General features: G+C 40.3%; 1 protein-coding gene and 4 long non-coding RNA genes across 6 annotated transcripts; 3 read left to right on the top strand and 2 right to left on the bottom strand.

The window, feature by feature from the left end:
* Positions 1–9,031: 9,031 nt before the first annotated feature.
* Positions 9,032–10,074, bottom strand: LOC123318503. The gene is made up of 2 exons (XR_006538308.1): positions 9,526–10,074; positions 9,032–9,463 (listed from the first exon to the last, which is right to left on the bottom strand). It is a non-coding gene; the product is annotated as an uncharacterized LOC123318503 (long non-coding RNA).
* A 1,910-nt stretch (positions 10,075–11,984) lies between these two features.
* Positions 11,985–13,199, top strand: LOC123318497. The gene is made up of 2 exons (XR_006538302.1): positions 11,985–12,697; positions 12,760–13,199. It is a non-coding gene; the product is annotated as an uncharacterized LOC123318497 (long non-coding RNA).
* Positions 13,200–14,833: 1,634 nt separating this feature from the next.
* LOC123318494 lies at positions 14,834–16,248 on the top strand. Its single transcript, XR_006538299.1, has 4 exons — positions 14,834–15,114; positions 15,167–15,416; positions 15,696–15,854; positions 16,109–16,248. It is a non-coding gene; the product is annotated as an uncharacterized LOC123318494 (long non-coding RNA).
* On the bottom strand, positions 16,018–19,160 carry LOC123318485. Of its 2 annotated transcripts, none has more exons than XM_044905126.1 (2): positions 18,915–19,160; positions 16,018–16,872 (listed from the first exon to the last, which is right to left on the bottom strand). In XM_044905126.1, the coding sequence occupies exons 1-2, from the start codon at positions 19,158–19,160 to the stop codon at positions 16,087–16,089; spliced, it is 1,032 nt and encodes a 343-aa protein (XP_044761061.1). In that variant the 3' UTR covers positions 16,018–16,086. The 2 variants fall into 2 exon arrangements, with proteins under 2 accessions (XP_044761061.1, XP_044761063.1); XM_044905128.1 differs by having other exon boundaries at positions 16,018–16,869.
* Positions 16,748–19,443, top strand: LOC123318495. The gene is made up of 3 exons (XR_006538300.1): positions 16,748–16,886; positions 18,761–19,261; positions 19,384–19,443. It is a non-coding gene; the product is annotated as an uncharacterized LOC123318495 (long non-coding RNA).
* The last annotated feature ends 625 nt before the right edge of the window (positions 19,444–20,068 follow it).

Genomic DNA, 20,068 nt, shown 5'->3' with positions numbered 1-20,068 from the left:
ACGAATCAAAGATTCCGCGTATACAAGAATTTTCAAGAATCATTGCAAATCTCTTTACAGAAAACTTTTATGCACTTACCATTTTGCGAGAATTGTGGTGTCTTGTTTTATTCTCTCTTCGCGACATATTTCAGGTTTTAAACACACTGTAGATTAAAAATTTTAACTGTACTGACACGATTGAAAAACGAAGCACAACTGTACAAAGACACCCATTTACGTTCATTTATATACTCGTAGGAATGGCTAGGTACGTAATTTTTTTCTGAGAACCGTAAGATGACCACCGAAATTTCTGCCCCCTTTCAAAATCTCAAACTACCTGACAAATGACAGTTAATGTTTATTTGCCAATTGGGGATAACGACCCTGTAATAATTTTGGGATGGGACTTAACTTTTCGGTTAATTTGAATTGAGATTAGGAAGGGGGCATTAAGGAATGTTTTTCTTGAATTGAAATTATTCCGAGAATTTTTATCAGAAATATATTTATGGAACTGTTGTGCGAAACTGGGTATAACGGCCCTGTAATAATTTTGGGATGGGACTTAACTTTTCGGTTAATTTGAATTGAGATTAGGAAGGGGGCAATAAGGAATGTTTTTCTTAAATTGAAATTATTCCGAGAATTTTTATCAGAAATATATTTATGGAACTGTTGTGCGAAACTGGGTATAACGGCCCTGTAATAATTTTGGGATGGGACTTAACTTTTCGGTTAATTTGAATTGAGATTAGGAAGGGGGCATTAAGGAATGTTTTTCTTGAATTGAAATTATTCCGAGAATTTTTATCAGGAATATATTTATGGAACTGTTGTGCGAAACTGGGTATAACGGCCCTGTAATAATTTTGGGATAGGACTTAACTTTTCGGTTAATTTGAATTGAAATATTAATGGAATCAACAATTCCGAAGGAATTGTCGTCCCAATAACGTGAGTTAGTCATGAACTATCATAGGAAATCCCAGAGAAGTCGAAAAATTCAAGTGCAACTGTAGACTGGTTTCGGGATCATTTTCCCTCGTCAGTACAGTATAGCACTGAATCTCTCGATCGGAGGATGGTGGTCTTATGCGATCTTGGGACGTCGCTTTGAGATGTCTCATCACGATACGCCACCTGTCACGCAAAGACTGAACCAAACCTCACTTTCTCTCACTTTCCCAATATAGTTTATCATTTATTTGATGAATCTTTTTTAAACACAAAATATCACCTACATCTCCAGTTTTTCCATTATGACCATTACGTACCATGAACTGATTTGACTGATTGCAATTCTGTTTGAAAGAACCATATATGTGTAGTGTCAAAGATTCTGCTTTTATTCTGAAGGGAATCTTGTTTCTCTATGGCTCATTATGAAAACTCAAAATGGCTATATCTTTTTATCAGGGCTGAATCGAAAAAAATGGTATAAAAAAATGTTTCTTTTCACCTCGATAATATATTGTTTGAATATTTGTAAGAGTCACAGATTCATCCTGTATAGACCGACTGAATTTTTGTTGTTCACAAAACCTGATATATAAGTATTAACTTCATAACAATCGCCTAATTTCTCTTAAATTCTTTACAGACCATCAATATTCCAAAAGAAAATATTGAGGATCCTCAGAAAACCGATCTTCATGTGGCTGTCGAAACGGGAAATTTGGAGAAAGTCCTGTTTTTATTACGAAAAGGAGCTAATGTCAATGCCACTGACTCGAAAAAGGTTACCCCCCTCCACCTGGCTATACAATTTAGGCATCTCCATCTGGTTGAAACCCTGGTGACTAATGGTGCCAATGTTGAAGCAGAAACATGCGACGGTTCCAAGCCTATCCACATGGTGAATGATAGCAGTGAAAAGAGAAAAGAATGCATTGAAGAACTTCTCAAATATAACGTCGACTTAGATGCCATTGATATAAGGGGGAACACCCTGCTGCTGCTGATGGCTAAAAAATGGCCTAGTCCTGAATTGATCAGGCTACTTCTAGATAACACCAGCGATGCCAGCAACACCGATTTCAAACTGAACAATTGTCTGCATTGCCTAGCGATGCTGACGAATGTGAAACCGGAGATTTACAAAGAAGCAACATATATCCTCACAGAACGTGGCATAGACGTAAACGCGATAAACATGGCCAGCAAGACGCCTTTGCACAAAGCAGTCTCCTATGGGAACCTGCCAATGGCAGCTTGTCTTCTAAGACACGGGGCAAGATTGGACATGCTGAACAAGCAGAATTTGAATCCGTTCGAGCTGGCCATCAAGAGAGGAAATTCGAAAATGAAATTATTGATCATGAAATACGCCTTCATCCATACACTGAATGGAATTCCTATTCCTGAGAAGATCCATCAGGATATCTACTCTGACGATGAGCTGAGATGTCTGTGGCATCGTCTCGATAATGATTTAATTCATTTCGAGAACTCCGTCAGATTTGATAGGAGATTCCCATTTACACCTTTCCAAATACTGAGTGGCCGAGTTTATATGTATCCGACGCTTATCTCGTCTCTTGATCCTTCTACAGCGATGGTTGGCGAACCACGATCAGCCTTCTTCGACGAGGTTTTGGAAACCTGGGAGCTTACAGTCAGGAGAATTAAAGATATATATTCAGAAAGGAAGGATTTCACCACAATCGGTTTACCAATTATTCGACCAAAGTCCCATATGAGAGGATTGTAAATAATAATTGTGTTTATATTAATGTATATATCGATTTAAAGAATGCTTTTTTTCTGTTAATAAATTCATCGTTAAAATACACTGCGTAAAAAATTAATGCACATCCTGAAAATCCCAATTCTAATGAAAGTTAACTGTACATTGACTTTATTTATAACTTATTTTTTAAGTTCTCTCGGGAAGGTTTTGAACGAAACAAGACACATTAAACGGAAGAAAAATTCAGGATTTCACCGAGTGAGTGTCCTCGCTGGTATCTTGTCCGGGGTCTGTTTCATCATCGGATACAGGAGCAGGATTGGCAAAAAAAGGTAAATAAAATTGTATACGTGACAATAATCGGCCGACTGCCACTCCCGTTCAAGTTAAAGATTCCGTATTCTATACAATTTTATTTACCTTTTTCTGCCAATCCTGCTCCTGTATCCGATGATGAAACAGACCCCGGACAAGATACCAGCGAGGACACTCACCCCTAAACCGGTACCGACAGTCAAACCGAGGGTGTCGGAAGGCATTTCGCCAATTTCGAACGTGTGCCAATCGACCACATTAACTACATACATGGCCACATACCACCGGCAGGCTGAAAATCCGAGAAAGCTTTCTCGAAGACCATAACTCCGAACGGGCACGACGGGTCATATGAGTTTTAGAGGTAAACGCACACAATATGAGGATACGACAATTAGCTGCTGACAAACAAATAGATGTATCTCGTGGAAACGTACATCGCCCGGCCTTGTGAAGGTAAGTAGAGTCCGTCCGTTTTTGACGATGTCTTGAAGCAAGACAGTGAAAGGTGGAGTGGAAGGAACGGATGAGAGATTGAATTCTGTGAGGATATCCGAAGATTTGTGGCTGTTATCAGCTTGGTCGCCTGCCGATACTGCCTTTGAGTTTCCTTTTCGATGGAAGCTACCTTGACGTCTATTTTTAACCGGAGGAAAATGTTATACCTTGTAGGTTATCACGAGTGCAGCTTATCGAAAATGTGTTTATATTCATTATTATTTCATACGACCAACTTAGGATGACCTGAAGGAAGAATAACAATAAGGAAAAAAGGATTGAAACATTTCGATAAGAATTAAGGGTTCATATTTTTCAAAGTGTGTTAGAACGTTTCAGGGTAAAAATGTTAGGAGCAAAGTCAGGGTTTTCTGCTTGTTCAAAGTCAAAACCCCATCCAGATACTGCGCTGTTTGATCCCTTCAAAAATCCCAATATTTATAAAATTACGGATCCAATCAAGTTAAAAATACAGGATACCTAATTACAAATGCCCTCTCCTTGCATGTCACTGTGCATTTAGAAAGTTTCGCACAACAGTTCCATAAATATATTTCTGATAAAAATTCTCGGAATAATTTCAATTTAAGAAAAACATTCCTTATTGCCCCCTTCCTAATCTCAATTCAAATTAACCGAAAAGTTAAGTCCCATCCCAACATTATTACAGGGCCGTTATACCCAGTTTCGCACAACAGTTCCATAAATATATTTCTGATAAAAATTCTCGGAATAATTTCAATTTAAGAAAAACATTCCTTATTGCCCCCTTCCTAATCTCAATTCAAATTAACCGAAAAGTTAAGTCCCATCCGAAAATTATTACAGGGCCGTTATACCCAGTTTCGCACAACAGTTCCATAAATATATTCCTGATAAAAATTCTCGGAATAATTTCAATTCAAGAAAAACATTCCTTAATGCCCCCTTCCTAATCTCAATTCAAATTAACCGAAAAGTTAAGTCCCATCCCAAAATTATTACAGGGCCGTTATACCCAGTTTCGCACAACAGTTCCATAAATATATTTCCGATAAAAATTCTCGGAATAATTTCAATTGAAGAAAAACATTCCTTATTGCCCCCTTCCTAATCTCAATTCAAATTAACCGAAAAGTTAAGTCCCATCCCAAAATTATTACAGGGCCGTTATACCCAGTTTCGCACAACAGTTCCATAAATATATTCCTGATAAAAATTCTCGGAATAATTTCAATTCAAGAAAAACATTCCTTAATGCCCCCTTCCTAATCTCAATTCAAATTAACCGAAAAGTTAAGTCCCATCCCAAAATTATTACAGAGCCGTTATACCCAGTTTCGCACAACAGTTCCATAAATATATTTGTGATAAAAATTCTCGGAATAATTTCAATTCAAGAAAAACATTCCTTAATGCCCCCTTCCTAATCTCAATTCAAATTAACCGAAAAGTTAAGTCCCATCCCAAAATTATTACAGGGTCGTTATCCCCAATTGGCAAATAAACATTAACTGTCATTTGTCAGGTAGTTTGAGATTTTGAAAGGGGGCAGAAATTTTGGTGGTCATCTTACGGTTCTCAGAAAAAAATTACGTACCTAGCCATTCCTACGAGTATATAAATGAACGTAAATGGGTGTCTTGGTACAGTTGTGCTTCGTTTTTCAATCGTGTCAGTACAGTTAAAATTTTTAATCTACAGTGTGTTTAAAACCTGAAATATGTCGCGAAGAGAGAATAAAACAAGACACCACAATTCTCGCAAAATGGTAAGTGCATAAAAGTTTTCTGTAAAGAGATTTGCAATGATTCTTGGAAATTCTTGTATACGCGGAATCTTTGATTCGTACAAACATTTTAACAGTATATTCTTGAGGTCAAAAAAAACATTTTTTTCCTGAACCATTTTTTCCGAATCGGCTCGGTTTAAAAGATACAGGCTGATGAAAAAAATTTTCTCTCACTAAAGGTTTTATCGAATGAAATGAATTTCGCAATATAGTTTATCATTTATTTGATGAATCTTTTTTAAACACAAAATATCACCTACATCTCCAGTTTTTCCATTATGACCATTACGTACCATGAACTGATTTGACTGATTGCAATTCTGTTTGAAAGAACCATATATGTGTAGTGTCAAAGATTCTGCTTTTATTCTGAAGGGAATCTTGTTTCTCTATGGCTCATTATGAAAACTTAAAATGGCTATATCTTTTTATCAGGGCTGAATCGAAAAAAATGGTATAAAAAAATGTTTCTTTTCACCTCGATAATATATTGTTTAAATATTTGTAAGAGTCACAGATTCATCCTGTATAGACCGACTGAATTTTTGTTGTTCACAAAACCTGATATATAAGTATTAACTTCATAACAATCGCCTAATTTCTCTTAAATTCTTTACAGACCATCAATATTCCAAAAGAAAATATTGAGGATCCTCAGAAAACCGATCTTCATGTGGCTGTCGAAAGGGGAAATTTGGAGAAAGTCCTGTTTTTATTACTAAAAGGAGCTAATGTCAATGCCACTGACTCGAAAAAGGTTACCCCCCTCCACCTGGCTATACAATTTAGGCATCTTCATCTGGTTGAAACCCTGGTGACTAATGGTGCCAATGTTGGAGCAGAAACATGCGACGGTTCCAAGCCTATCCACATAGTGAATGATAGCAGTGAAAAGAGAAAAGAATGCATTGAAGAACTTCTCAAATATAACGTCGACTTAGATGCCATTGATATAAGGGGGAACACCCTGCTGCTGCTGATGGCTAAAAAATGGCCTAGTCCTGAATTGATCAGGCTACTTCTAGATAACACCAGCGATGCCAGCAACACCGATTACAAACTGAACAATTGTCTGCATTGCCTAGCGATGCTGACGAATGTGAAACCGGAGATTTACAAAGAAGCAACATATATCCTCACAGAACGTGGCATAGACGTAAACACGATAAACATGGCCAGCGAGACGCCTTTGCACAAAGCAGTCTCCTATGGGAACCTGCCAATGGCAGCTTGTCTTCTGCGACACGGGGCAAGATTGGACATGCTGAACAAGCAGAATTTGAATCCGTTCGAGCTGGCCATCAAGAGAGGAAATTCGAAAATGAAATTATTGATCATGAAATACGCCTTCATCCATACACTGAATGGAATTCCTATTCCTGAGAAGATCCATCAGGATATCTACTCTGACGATGAGCTGAGATGTCTGTGGCATCGTCTCGATAAGGATTTAATTCATTTCGAGAACTCCGTCAGATTTGATGGGAGATTCCCATTTACACCTTTCCAAATACTGAGTGGCCGAGTTTATATGTATCCGACGCTTATCTCGTCTCTTGATCCTTCTACAGCGATGGTTGGCGAACCACGATCAGCCTTCTTCGACGAGGTTTTGGAAACCTGGGAGCTTACAGTCAGGAGAATTAAAGATATATATTCAGAAAGGAAGGATTTCACCACAATCGGTTTACCAATTATTCGACCAAAGTCCCATATGAGAGGATTGTAAATAATAATTGTGTTTATATTAATGTATATATCGATTTAGAGAATGCTTTTTTTCTGTTAATAAATCGTTAAAATACACTGCGTAAAAAATTAATGCACATCCTGAAAATCCCAATTCTAATGAAAGTTAACTGTACATTGACTTTATTTATAACTTATTTTTTAAGTTCTCTCGGGAAGGTTTTGAACGAAACAAGACACATTAAATGGAAGAAAAATTCAGGATTTCACCGAATCTTATGTGAAAGAAGAGAAATGAACAATTATCAAAATACTGAAATGCTGATGAGAGATTTAATACTTGGTATTTCCACCCCTTGCGTTAATTACAGTTTTTGCGAGTGTTACCAATATACAGGGTGAGTCTTTGACTCATGCAAATGTTTTAACAGTAGGTTCTTAAGGTCAAAAGACGTGCCCTGATTCGATCACACACATACGAATACATTCTACGCATGAATTTCCTAACGACTACCGATTTTTATCACCAATTCTACCAATGCGTTCTGGTGAACGTTCGATAGATTGATAGATCTGTATGGAAAAAGATTGTTAGGTTGCAATTCGATTGGCGAATTATACGAATCGACTGAGTTTTTTCTGGTGGAGTATTTGGTGCGTGTTTTTGGATACAGGGTGGTCTGAACAAACAAATAAACCGCGATTGTTTCAAAGGTTGTTCTAAAGGAGTTGCTTTTCTAGAATATGTACCACTTTCAACTCTACGATGATTTTTTTGAGGGATACGCGTGTCAAAAGTTGATTTCGAAAATTTCCAAAAAAGATGGCGTCACTTAAAAATTCGTCAAGACCAAACGGTTGCAACTACGTCGATGAAATTTCGAGATTTATAACTATGAGAGCTGCTTTTTTGAAGTATTTATTACTTGTAGATCTACGATGATTTTTCTGGGAGTTAAGCATCTCGAAAGCTGACCTTAGAAAAATTCCCAAAAAGATGGGGTCACTTAAAAATTCGTCAAGACCAAACAGTTGCATCTACGTCGATGAAATTTCGAGATTTGTCACTAGAAGAGTTGCTTTTTTAGAATATGTATAATATTCGGATCTGCGATTTTTCTGGGAGATACGCGTGTCAAAAGTTGATTTCGAAAATTTCCAAAAAAGATGGGATCACTTAAAAATTCGTCAAGACCAAACGGTTGCACTCATGTCGATGAAATTTCGAGATTTATAACTATGAGAGCTGCTTTTTTGAAGTATGTATTACTTGTTGATCTACGATGATTTTTATGGGAGTTAAGCATCTCGAAAGCTGACCTTCGAAAAATTCCCAAAAAGATGGAGTCAGTTAATAATTCGTCAAGACCGAACATCTAGGTCGATGAAATTGCGAGATTTGTTACTAGACTAGTAAGCCCATAGATCTACCTTTATTGATAGATCTACCTTTAGTGATAGATGAATAGATCAACCTTTTTTGGCAGATCAGTATATCCAGGAGATCCACCTTGTAGGTAGATTCGCCTTCATGAACAGATTCGCCTTTTGTCCGTAGCTCGGGCCTTCGGCCCTCGCGATTTGCCTTCCGCCCGTAACTCGGGCCTACGGCCCTCGCACTTACTGATACGCGAATATGGCGTATCACACATAACTCACAGCGTTCGATATATACAGGCATTGTCGCAAATTTCACGAAAGAAAACAAATAATCTCATACACTGCTCAAAAATTGGCAAAAATCAGTTATATTCAGTTGTACAGAAGCCTTATAATGGAGATTCCATGCATTCAGTTCATCTGAAGTTCTTTCTCTACGATGAAACAAAAAACTAACCTGAAATGAGAATAACTGGACAAAAGTCTATAAAAGTAGAATTTTAACGCAAAAAACACACCCTGCCATTGTATTCCAATAATCATTATATCATTCCACTCCAATAAGTTAGTCGAAAACATTTTTCCTTCCATCTGGAATGATTAAATACAATAATCCTCGTACAATAATCAAAAAGCTTAAAAATTGGCCAAAATCTGTTATATGGAATGGGAAAGAAGCCTAATTATAAAAATTTCAAGCATTATAACGTTTAATTCTGTTTATTTTGAACAAAAACCTACACGGTCCCTCTCTCTACGATAATAGCAAAAATCTTACCCTAAATGGTAGAACTTGACAAATGTCTATAAATATAGAATTTTAACGCAAAAACTCACTCATAGATTGTGTTTCAATAATCATTATATCATTCCAACTGAATAACTTATCTCAAAACATATTTTTCCATAAATCAAGCCTAAGAAAATCATCTCCGTACACTACCCAATTGCTTGAAAGTTGTCAGAAATCTGCTGTGGTCAGTTGAAAACAATCGAAATAGATCATTTGCTTCACATAAAAACTCTCCTGAACGAACTGCTCAAGAAACTTACTCTGAAGAACATTTTTTTTTACCAAATAACACCGTCCGAGAGATGATATTATACATTTCTTGATCTGATAAATTTATATATGCCTGAAAATAAATTTCAATTATAAAATATAGAATCTCCTGGTCGATTTTCTGTGCAGACTCACCCCCAAGAACCGTTTGTTATCTAGAAATTCTTATGTTCATACACCAAGATCAAGGATGTTTCTCATTCTGTGAGTTTGCATGTAATTTAATCTGAAGTACATTCTGTAACCTTGACTCATGCATCATATACTTCAAATAGAAACTCTTCTGAACCAATTGCTTAGAAGCTCACCCCTGAAGAAGCTTTTTTTATTTAAATTGAGACTTTCCGATAGATGATATTTGACATTTATGAATTTCATACATTTCTTGATATAATGAATTTATATGTGCCTGAAAAATAAGTATTATTAGTGACAAAATAAACAATCTGTTAATACATCCGATTTTGATACAGATTCACGTCCGAGAACTGTTTTTCATATCTGGAAATTCAATATTAACCTAACTTTCCGATTATGGGAAAAAATTCAATTGTGATGTGAGCTTCGAAGTGCCATCGTACAGAGAGAAATGTAGTAAATATATCCTATGATATATCCTTTAATTTCAATAATAATTGAATAAACCTTAAAAATTTGCATCAATTTTTTCACGGTCTGTCAACAGTAACACTATTATCGTAGAGAGAGGGACCCTGTAGGTTTTTGTTCAAAATACACAGAATTAAACGTTATAATGCTTGAAATTTTTATAATTAGGCTCCTTTCCCATTCCATATAACAGGAATTATAATTATAATTGAAACTCATTTCGAAAACTATGTGCAGTTTCAAGATTTGGTTCGAATTGATATAACAGTTTTCGAGGAATTGATATCACACTTTGCCGAATTGACAACTGAAATCTCAATTTCTATCTGAACTATCAAACTGAATTTCAACATGTGCATCTCAATTCGAAAACTATGTGCAGTTTCAAGATTTGGTTCGAATTGGTTCAACAGTTTTTGAGGAATTGATATCACACTTTGCCGAATAGACCACTGAAATCTCAATTCCTATCTGCACTATCGAACTGAAATTCAACATGTGCATCTCAATTCGAAAACTATGTGCAGTTTCAAGATTTGGTTCGAATTGATCCAACAGTTTTCGAGGAATTGATATCACACTTTGCTGAATAGACCACTGAAATCTCAATTCCTATCTGCACTATCGAACTGAAATTCAACATGTGCATCTAATGATTCGGATTCAGATGCACATGTTGAATTTCAGTTCGATAGTTCAGATAGGAATTGAGATTTCAGTGGTCAATTCGGCAAAGTGTGATATCAATTCCTCGAAAACTGTTGGTTCAATTCGACCCAAATCTTGAAAGTGCACATAGTTTTCGAATTGAGATGCACATGTTGAATTTCAGATCGATAGTTCTGATAGGAATGAAGATTTCAGCAGTCGATTCGGCAGAATATCATTTCAATTCCGAAGGAACTATTCTATCGATTCGAACCAAATCTCGAAACTGCACATAGTTTTCGAATTGAGATACATATGTTGAATTTCAGTTCGATAGTTCAGATAGGAATTGAGATTTCAGTGGTCAATTCGGCAAAGTGTGATATCAATTCCTCGAAAACTGTTGGATCAATTCGAACCAAATCTTGAAACTGCACATAGTTTTCGAATTGAGATGCACATGTTGAATTTCAGTTCGATAGTGCAGATAGGAATTGAGATTCTAGTGGTCTATTCGGCAAATTGTGATATCAATTCCTCGAAAACTGTTGGATCAATTCGAACCAAATCTTGAAACTGAACATAGTTTTCGAAATGAGATGCATATGTTGAATTTCAGTTCGATAGTTCTGATAGGAATTGAGATTTCAGTGGTCTATTCGGCAAAGTGTGATATCAATTCCTCAAAAACTCTTGAACCAATTCGACCCAAATCGTGAAACTGCACATAGTTTTCGAAATGAGATGCACATGTTGAATTTCAGATCGATAGTTCTAAATGGAATGGAGATTTCAGAAGTCGAGTCGACAAAATATCATTTCAATTCCTAAAGAACTATTGGATCAATTCGAACCAAATCTTGAAACTGCTCATAGTTTTCGGATTGAGATGCACATGTTGAATTTCAGGTCGATAGTTCAGATAGGGATTGAGATTCCAGTGGTCAATTCGGCAAAGTGTGATATCAATTCCTCGAAAACTGTTGGATCAATTTCGAAAACTATCTACAGGCATTGTCGCAAATTTCACGAAAGAAAACAAATAATCTCATACACTGCTCAAATATTGGCGAAAATCAGTTATATTCAGTTGTACAGAAGCCTTATAACGGAGATTCCATGCATTCAGTTCATCTTGAATAGAAACTTACAAAGTTTTTTCTCTACGATGAAACAAAACACTAATCTGAAATGAGAATAACTGGCCAAAAGTCTATAAAAGTAGAATTTTAACGCAAAAAACACACCCTGCCATTGTATTCCAATAATAATTATATCATTCCACTCAAATAAGTTATTCGAAAACATTTTTCCTTCCATCTGGAATGATTAAATACAATAATCCTCGTACAATAATCAAAAAGCTTAACAATTGGCCAAAATCTGTTATATGGAATGGGAAAGGAGCCTAATTATAAAAATTTCAAGCATTATAACGTTTAATTCTGTGTATTTGGAACAAAAACCTACAGGGTCCCTCTCTCTACGATAATAGTGTTACTGTTGACAGACCGTGAAAAAATTGATGCAAATTTTTAAGGTTTATTCAATTATTATTGAAATTAAAGGATATATCATAGGATATATTTACTACATTTCTCTCTGTACGATGGCACTTCGAAGCTCACATCACAATTGAATTTTTTCCCATAATCGGAAAGTTAGGTTAATATTGAATTTCCAGATATGAAAAACAGTTCTCGGACGTGAATCTGTATCAAAATCGGATGTATTAACAGATTGTTTATTTTGTCACTAATAATACTTATTTTTCAGGCACATATAAATTCATTATATCAAGAAATGTATGAAATTCATAAATGTCAAATATCATCTATCGGAAAGTCTCAATTTAAATAAAAAAAGCTTCTTCAGGGGTGAGCTTCTAAGCAATTGGTTCAGAAGAGTTTCTATTTGAAGTATATGATCCATGAGTCAAGGTTACAGAATGTACTTCAGATTAAATTACATGCAAACTCACAGAATGAGAAACATCCTTGATCTTGGTGTATGAACATAAGAATTTCTAGATAACAAACGGTTCTTGGGGGTGAGTCTGCACAGAAAATCGACCAGGAGATTCTATATTTTATAATTGAAATTTATTTTCAGGCATATATAAATTTATCAGATCAAGAAATGTATAATATCATCTCTCGGACGGTGTTATTTGGTAAAAAAAAATGTTCTTCAGAGTAAGTTTCTTGAGCAGTTCGTTCAGGAGAGTTTTTATGTGAAGCAAATGATCTATTTCGATTGTTTTCAACTGACCACAGCAGATTTCTGACAACTTTCAAGCAATTGGGTAGTGTACGGAGATGATTTTCTTAGGCTTGATTTATGGAAAAATATGTTTTGAGATAAGTTATTCAGTTGGAATGATATAATGATTATTGAAACACAATCTATGAGTGAGTTTTTGCGTTAAAATTCTATATTTATAGACATTTGTCAAGTTCTACCATTTAGGGTAAGATTTTTGCTATTATCGTAGAGAGAGGGACCGTGTAGGTTTTTGTTCAAAATAAACAGAATTAAACGTTATAATGCTTGAAATTTTTATAATTAGGCTTCTTTCCCATTCCATATAACAGATTTTGGCCAATTTTTAAGCTTTTTGATTATTGTACGAGGATTATTGTATTTAATCATTCCAGATGGAAGGAAAAATGTTTTCGACTAACTTATTGGAGTGGAATGATATAATGATTATTGGAATACAATGGCAGGGTGTGTTTTTTGCGTTAAAATTCTACTTTTATAGACTTTTGTCCAGTTATTCTCATTTCAGGTTATTTTTTTGTTTCATCGTAGAGAAAGAACTTCAGATGAACTGAATGCATGGAATCTCCATTATAAGGCTGTAACGGGGTTTTCCTCGGTGGACTCGAGCGCCAGCTATTCTTTAAGGGAGAATAGCAAACCTACCCTGGCAGCTACTAGCCGGAGACAGGATTCCTTTGTGTCTAGGGTGTTAGCGACGCACAATGATAGGCAGAATCAACGTTTACAACTTTTATTTGTCGATTCGAAAAAGGGGAACACAACTAGCACTATTACAAAATTCAGTGACTCGAAATCGGTGAGAATTACAGGGCAAAAACTAACGGAATAACATTGGATCCGATCTCAACGGTATACGGGGGTTAACGGAGTTGTTCGCCAGCCAGAACCTGAGACGTACACTTGACGGACAGATATTGGACTTCAGCCAGGTTAGGGGATAAAAGACAGCACAGAAATACGGGTACGTCACCCCAAAGTGTCTTCGGTACCCCCTGGGCGTCCGCACCTGCAGGGTACTTTAATGACAGTAGGGGTGAATTAGATAAGACGGGAAATTTCGGGAAAGGGTGAGCCACCCCAAAGTGTCCTCGGTACCCCCTGGGCGTCCGCACCTGCAGGGTACTTTAATGACAGTAGGGGTGGAACTCAGACTCGGGTAGGAGAGACGGAAAAACTGAAGTTCCAATATTGAAAAAAATATAACGGCGTGTAGTCTTACCTTTGGCTTGGCCACTTGCACTCCCGAATTTCAAAAAAAAATCACCCAATGAGAAAAAAAAAACTAAAAGAAAATTTGTATTCGGAACGGTGAGACCCAAAACTCAAAAAAAAAGAAATCTTCTAGTGAAACTCGGCGGCGGAAGGTAAGGCGGTTAAGCGTAATTCGAATCTAGCAATTGAACACACTGAAAATAATTCGCAAGTTAATCTTAAGTGAAGTGGCCTGCGGGGGAACATCTGATTTTATACCCACAGGGGGGGTGCGGAAATCAGATGTGCCCGACAGTCGAAATTCGGTAATTTTGCGTCGATGAAAACGTCTTAATTTCGACTTATCTGTGCTAGCGAACAAAAAAAACTCGGTTATCTTCCAATTCAGGATGTTTTATACGGTGCGACATCGTTTTTAGGAAATAAAAACGGAATAAAAACGGTGCGGTATGTTTACAATTCCGAACGATGTCGGAATCCTGAATTGGAAATTCGAAAAGATTTCTCGGAAACTAATTCGAAAGAAAATTATTTAAAAAAGGAAAACTAAAATAATTATTCTAAAATGAGGGAATAGGTTGGAAAACCCATTTTCTCATTACATCCCCTCGTCTCCGGTTGAAAAATTGAATCCACGATGAAATAGGGGATTAAATTTTTCACGGTGAAATCTACTAAGTCCGGTTAACGGTTTGACTATTCACGGCAAGACGATTGAGATCGGATTTACAATAAACAAGTTCACCTAATCTACTCCAGGTGGCGTATACTTGGCTAATGCTCCCACTCTATGGTCCGCGTTGACGTATGTCCGCTTCGATGGTGCTGTCGAAGCTCTATGTTCTATCAGCTAACCTTCAAAGTTGAATTGTCAAACTTCGCCGGGTGGTTCCACACTTCGATTTCCATTTCCATCGGTGAAGGAAATGCCGGAAAATAGTGGAAACAGTGCAGGACGGAATCTTCAAAGTGAGTACCATTTCGATTTGTCATTCGTTGTGTTATTTCTGAACCATTTTAGGGTGGACTTCGCAAAGCCGGCTCCGGGCACATGTCATGGGGGTTAACAGTTACTAATATCGTCCAACCAGGGTAGTTTGGAATACTGGACAGCGTCGTTGACTCCCCCTGTGACGGTGGTGAGCTTCTCCGAGGGTGTTGGAGTCAGCAGCAGTTGGAGGTTGCATAAAAATGAGAGAAAAAGCATTTAGCATACTGATATCCTGGAGCAGAGGGATAACAGGGTGTTCGGTGGAATTTCGGAAGAAACGGTAAGTACGGTCGGTAATTTTACTAAGGAGATACAAATATACTGTTCTATTTCACTTACCGTTCAGGCCAGTTTGTAATATCGGTGTAAGCGGTGTCAGCCTTCCATTGCTATTTTCTATTCGGTTATTGTATTCAACAGTGCCACAGGGGTGAAATAGAGACAGACAGGACGGGTATATCTCACTTGTTATTATCGGACCCACAATTAATACAGAAAAATTGAATTAACTGTAACGGTTCCTGTTTTTCCATTGAATTAACGGAATTTTCTGTTGTAGGTGTGTGGGATACCACTTACCCACTGGATGACAGTCAGACGGTCCTGTTTGATGGCAATAAAGCTGCACAGAACAAACAAAAACTGTACGGAACAGAATCTTCCAACACTGGCAGACCAGGTTAGATTTATCGGTTATGGTGGAATCGCGGAAATCTAGGTATGTACATTCTGGCAGTTAATAAGGAGATACAAGTATAAGGCTCTATTTCACTCACCTGAGCCCTTATTCAGTGAAAGCAACGGTAGTACCCCATTATTTACCTATTTTCGGTGATGAATATTTTTAACGGTAATAGAGGAGTGAAATAGAGACGGACAGAACGGATGTATCTCATTTATTATCGGTAATCAGTACAATATAACGGTACGGTTCATTTTGATTACGGTCATTAACGGGACTTCTTGTTGTAGGTTTTGGCCACATAGTGGCACCTCGGACAGGCCTGGGTCGTCTTCCGGGGGAGCGGTTCCTTCTTTGGACCTGGAGCGGTCTTCCGGGGAAGTGGTTCCTTCTTCGGAATTGGAGCGGTACGGAGCTTCTTGTTTCCTGGACCGGTAGGAGACGGTGTTGGATCTTTCTTCGCACCTCCACATGGACAATCCCGGGAGAGGGTGCCCAACAGACCACAGCGGCTGCAGAACAGGGTGGGGGTCCTGCTACAGGTGGCTCTGGTGTGTTCCCCCTGGCCGCACCTCCAACACAACCCCGGGCGGAGCTCCACGTATACCTGGGGGCCCATAGTCCCAACGGTTCTGGTGTTTGGGGGTAGGTACTCGTCTCTGTCAGTTTGTTGTTCTTGTGTTTGTGTTCCCTTCCGTATCCTTGCTTTCGTCTCCAGGTACCTTTTACTGACTCCGGTTTTTCCCCAGGATTCAACGGTGCTGGATGGGACCTTCTCCCTGGGCGGTGTTGTCCCTGGTAGTCTCGCCGGTCCGAGCGCTGGGGACGGTGTTGTGGAGCAACCGGCGGCGATATTCGGCGTCGGGCGGAGGAATGCCTTCGCTGCTCCCAACGGTAAGGGGACCGGTCTGGGTGGATCCTCGGGTATGTCCACCTCCTCGGGGTCCACAAATCCCAGCTCCTTATCGAGGCGTTCCAGGATCTCCACCTCCATGTTGTCGTCAGCCATGGTGTCGGATGGAGGACAAGTCGTGGCCTCAACGGTCGGTTCCTGCTAGAAAAAGACAGGTGAGTGAGGTACTATTTCTGCATGATCGTTAGTGTATATTTATTTTTTTTTTTTCTGACTTCTCTCTATCCTAAGACAGAGAGACGGAGTACCTCTTGTCTGGTCCGTTTCTGGCGGCACCCAGATTCGGCGGACGGAGCCGGACGGGAACCTAAAGCGGTGTCGGGCTCGCGGACCGCCCCTGCTTCCCGGCAGGAGCGCCCTCACTTTCCGCTTTAGGCTCCGGGTCCATTCTGGGGGTTGCGGTGCGGTATCCAATCGGTGTGCCAGGTCCGGTGGCAGGCGGACGACCCACGGACCATCGGACGGTGGTGCTGGGGTTGTCTCCAGGTCCACCACGGTGGACAGATGGACGGCCGGCCACTCCCACTGGTCGGCGGAGCGGCGGAGGGACGGCTCGTCCATCAACAGCCCTTCGACGAACCAGACCACGGACGGGTGCAGCTGGGCCAACTCCCTCTGGCGTTCTTCGCCTGGGGAGGAGGCCCAGTGCTCCGTAGCCTGTCCGTCGATTCGGCAGGGCCGGCCCGTGGCCACGTCCATGGCCACGAGCCCTAAGGCCCATAGATCCACCGCGGTGTTGTACGGTTCCCGGCGGTGTTGTTCCGGGCTCCAGTACACTCTGTCAGGAGTGGTCGGCACGGTGTAATTTGCTCGGCCACTCCGAAGTCAGCTAGCATGAACCGAGCCCCCCGTCTTAGCACGTTACCGGGTTTCAGATCGCGGTGGACCACGCCGTGCCGGTGGCATTCGGCGAGGCCCACGGCGATCTGGCGGACCACCCGGAAGAAGGATGAGGGGCCCCTCCTCGGACCCTTGCGGACGAGGAAGGTCCCCAAATCCTCCTCACATAACGGCAAGACCAGGTATAAGTGAGGGGGCTCCACCAACGTCTCGATGAGCGGTATTATGTTGCAGTGGTCAAAGAGGCCCATGAATTCTGCCTCCCTGGCGGCTAGGGGATCCAGGTGGACCTCTTTGATGGCACGGCGTTGGCCCTCCTGACCACGTTCCCTGGCACTGAAAACGCGGCCAAAGCCGCCTTCCCCCAGAATGGCCTCTATGCAGTATTTCTCCATCCTGTGACGGTAATCAGTATTAGTTCAAATATTCGGAGAGAACACGGTTCTGGCTGGTCCGGATGCCGCATCTTCGTTAAGAAAAAAAAACTTGATTATTTATTTATTTATTTATTTATTTATTTAACAACAGTAACGAGTAGAGGACAAACCTATACACTCGATTCACAAAGTCTGGAAAAATAAACATCTAATGCGCACAAACGGGCGCGGGTAAATAGAGTCTAGGATCAAACAAAGCCACCTTAAAACCGCAGCATGAACACAACACTCGAATGCACCCGCCACAGCACAGTCCGCACACCGACAGCACACCAGAGGTCCCTCACCGAGAGGACCTCCACCTATCGTAATTGTTCTTGAAGGAGTTTATTGATGATGACAGAACAACCTCCCCGGGCAATCGGTTCCAGTTATGAAACACACGATTAGGGAGAAAGTGTTGACGTTGGGCGCACTTGAAATTCTCCCGTCTCAGTTTGTAGATATGCCCTCGTAGATTATTTCTGTTCAGAGGGAACATATCGCGAACCCTCCCACCGAATTGACCCGTCACAGCTCGAAAAGTGAAAATCAGATCGCCACGCACACGCCTATCCTCGAATAGTGTCAAACCCATTGCACTAAGTCGCCGCTCGTACGGGGGTCGGCTCGGGCCATAGTGTATACGAGTGGCCCATCGCTGCACTCGCTCAAGGACCTCGGAAGCGGCCCTCGTGGAACACCACCAGACCGGACCAGCGTATTCAAGTACTGGACGAATATAAATTATTATATATTTTTTTTTTCTCTAGGGGCCGGACAACTTGTGATGTACTGACGGACGGACGGTACGGATTCACAACCCGGCATGGGGCCACGGACTACACACTTGGAGTAGGACGGAGTACGGGGAAAATGGTACCTGTCGAGGGAAGGAAAGGTAAAACGGTTATTTAACTAGTTTACCAAGTGGAGGTGCTGCGAATCGGTGGAGCATCTCGGGCATGCTCGAAGAGCAAGCTCTTCGCTCGTCAGCATCCGACGTGGCCACGGGGTATCTTCCCTACCCTCGATGCAGTCACAAACCTCCAGTGTGTCCCACAGGCCACAACGGTAACAGCTTCGAGTCGACGGTCCCCTAGTCAGCCAGATCGATCCGGGGAGGCCACAACGCCAGCACGTCCCGGATACGGTTGTCTGCAAATCGGACATCTGAAACTGATTTTAAGTTCAGTACGGTCAACACCCACCGACGGCCGGAGGGCTCTGGCGGACGAAACGGGGAACCCCTCGAATGAGACCGGAACCAAATGGTGAGTTCGGTAAATTTTCTAAACGGTTATTTACGGTATACTCACTAACAATCTGACGGGTGATACGGTTTTAAATCCTTTACATGAATATTGGTGATTTTCTTACCACTGTCATCTTTCAGGTCATAAACAACGGGTGAAATCACTTTCACAACGGTATACGGACCAGAGAACTTCGGAGCTAACTTGGCTGCAAAGCTATCAACGGCGGACGACAGCGGATTAGCACGGCGCAGAACTCTATCACCGACATAAAAACGAACTTCTCTTCGACGGAGGTTGTAATGGTGAGCTTGCTGCTCGAATGCACGGTACAACCTGGTATTGACAAACTCATAGGCCTCCTGAAGATGACGGATTTGTTCTGTGCGGTGAGTAAGATTTACTCTACTTTCTTCTGGGCTTCTGTTTGCCTCCTCAGTGTCTTCGTCTTGGGTGTTTGACGAGTAGATTGCCTTTGGAACTGTTAATTCCCTTCCATAGTTCAGGAATGCCGGTGTGAATCCTGTAGATTCTTGTTTTGCGGTGTTCAGGGCGAAGGTTAGTTCACCTAATTTCTCATCCCAGGTACGGTGGTCGGCTTCACAAAACTGACCTATCATAGTTTTCAACGTACGATTGGCTCGTTCTACGGCGTTGCACTGTGGTGTATACGGAGGGGTGAAACGGTGAGCAATGTTTAGCTCTCGGAGACTGTTTTTGAACAGTCTACTGTCATACTGTACCCCATTGTCAGATATCACCAGTTTCGGACAGCCATATCGGAGTATGACCTGTTCATATAGGGCTGAATAAACGGTTTTAGCG

The sequence above is a fragment of the Coccinella septempunctata genome, chromosome 8 (genome assembly GCF_907165205.1).
Source record: "Coccinella septempunctata chromosome 8, icCocSept1.1, whole genome shotgun sequence".
Classification (NCBI taxonomy): Eukaryota; Metazoa; Arthropoda; class Insecta; order Coleoptera; family Coccinellidae; genus Coccinella; species Coccinella septempunctata.
This window is presented reverse-complemented; position numbering and strand designations above follow the sequence as displayed.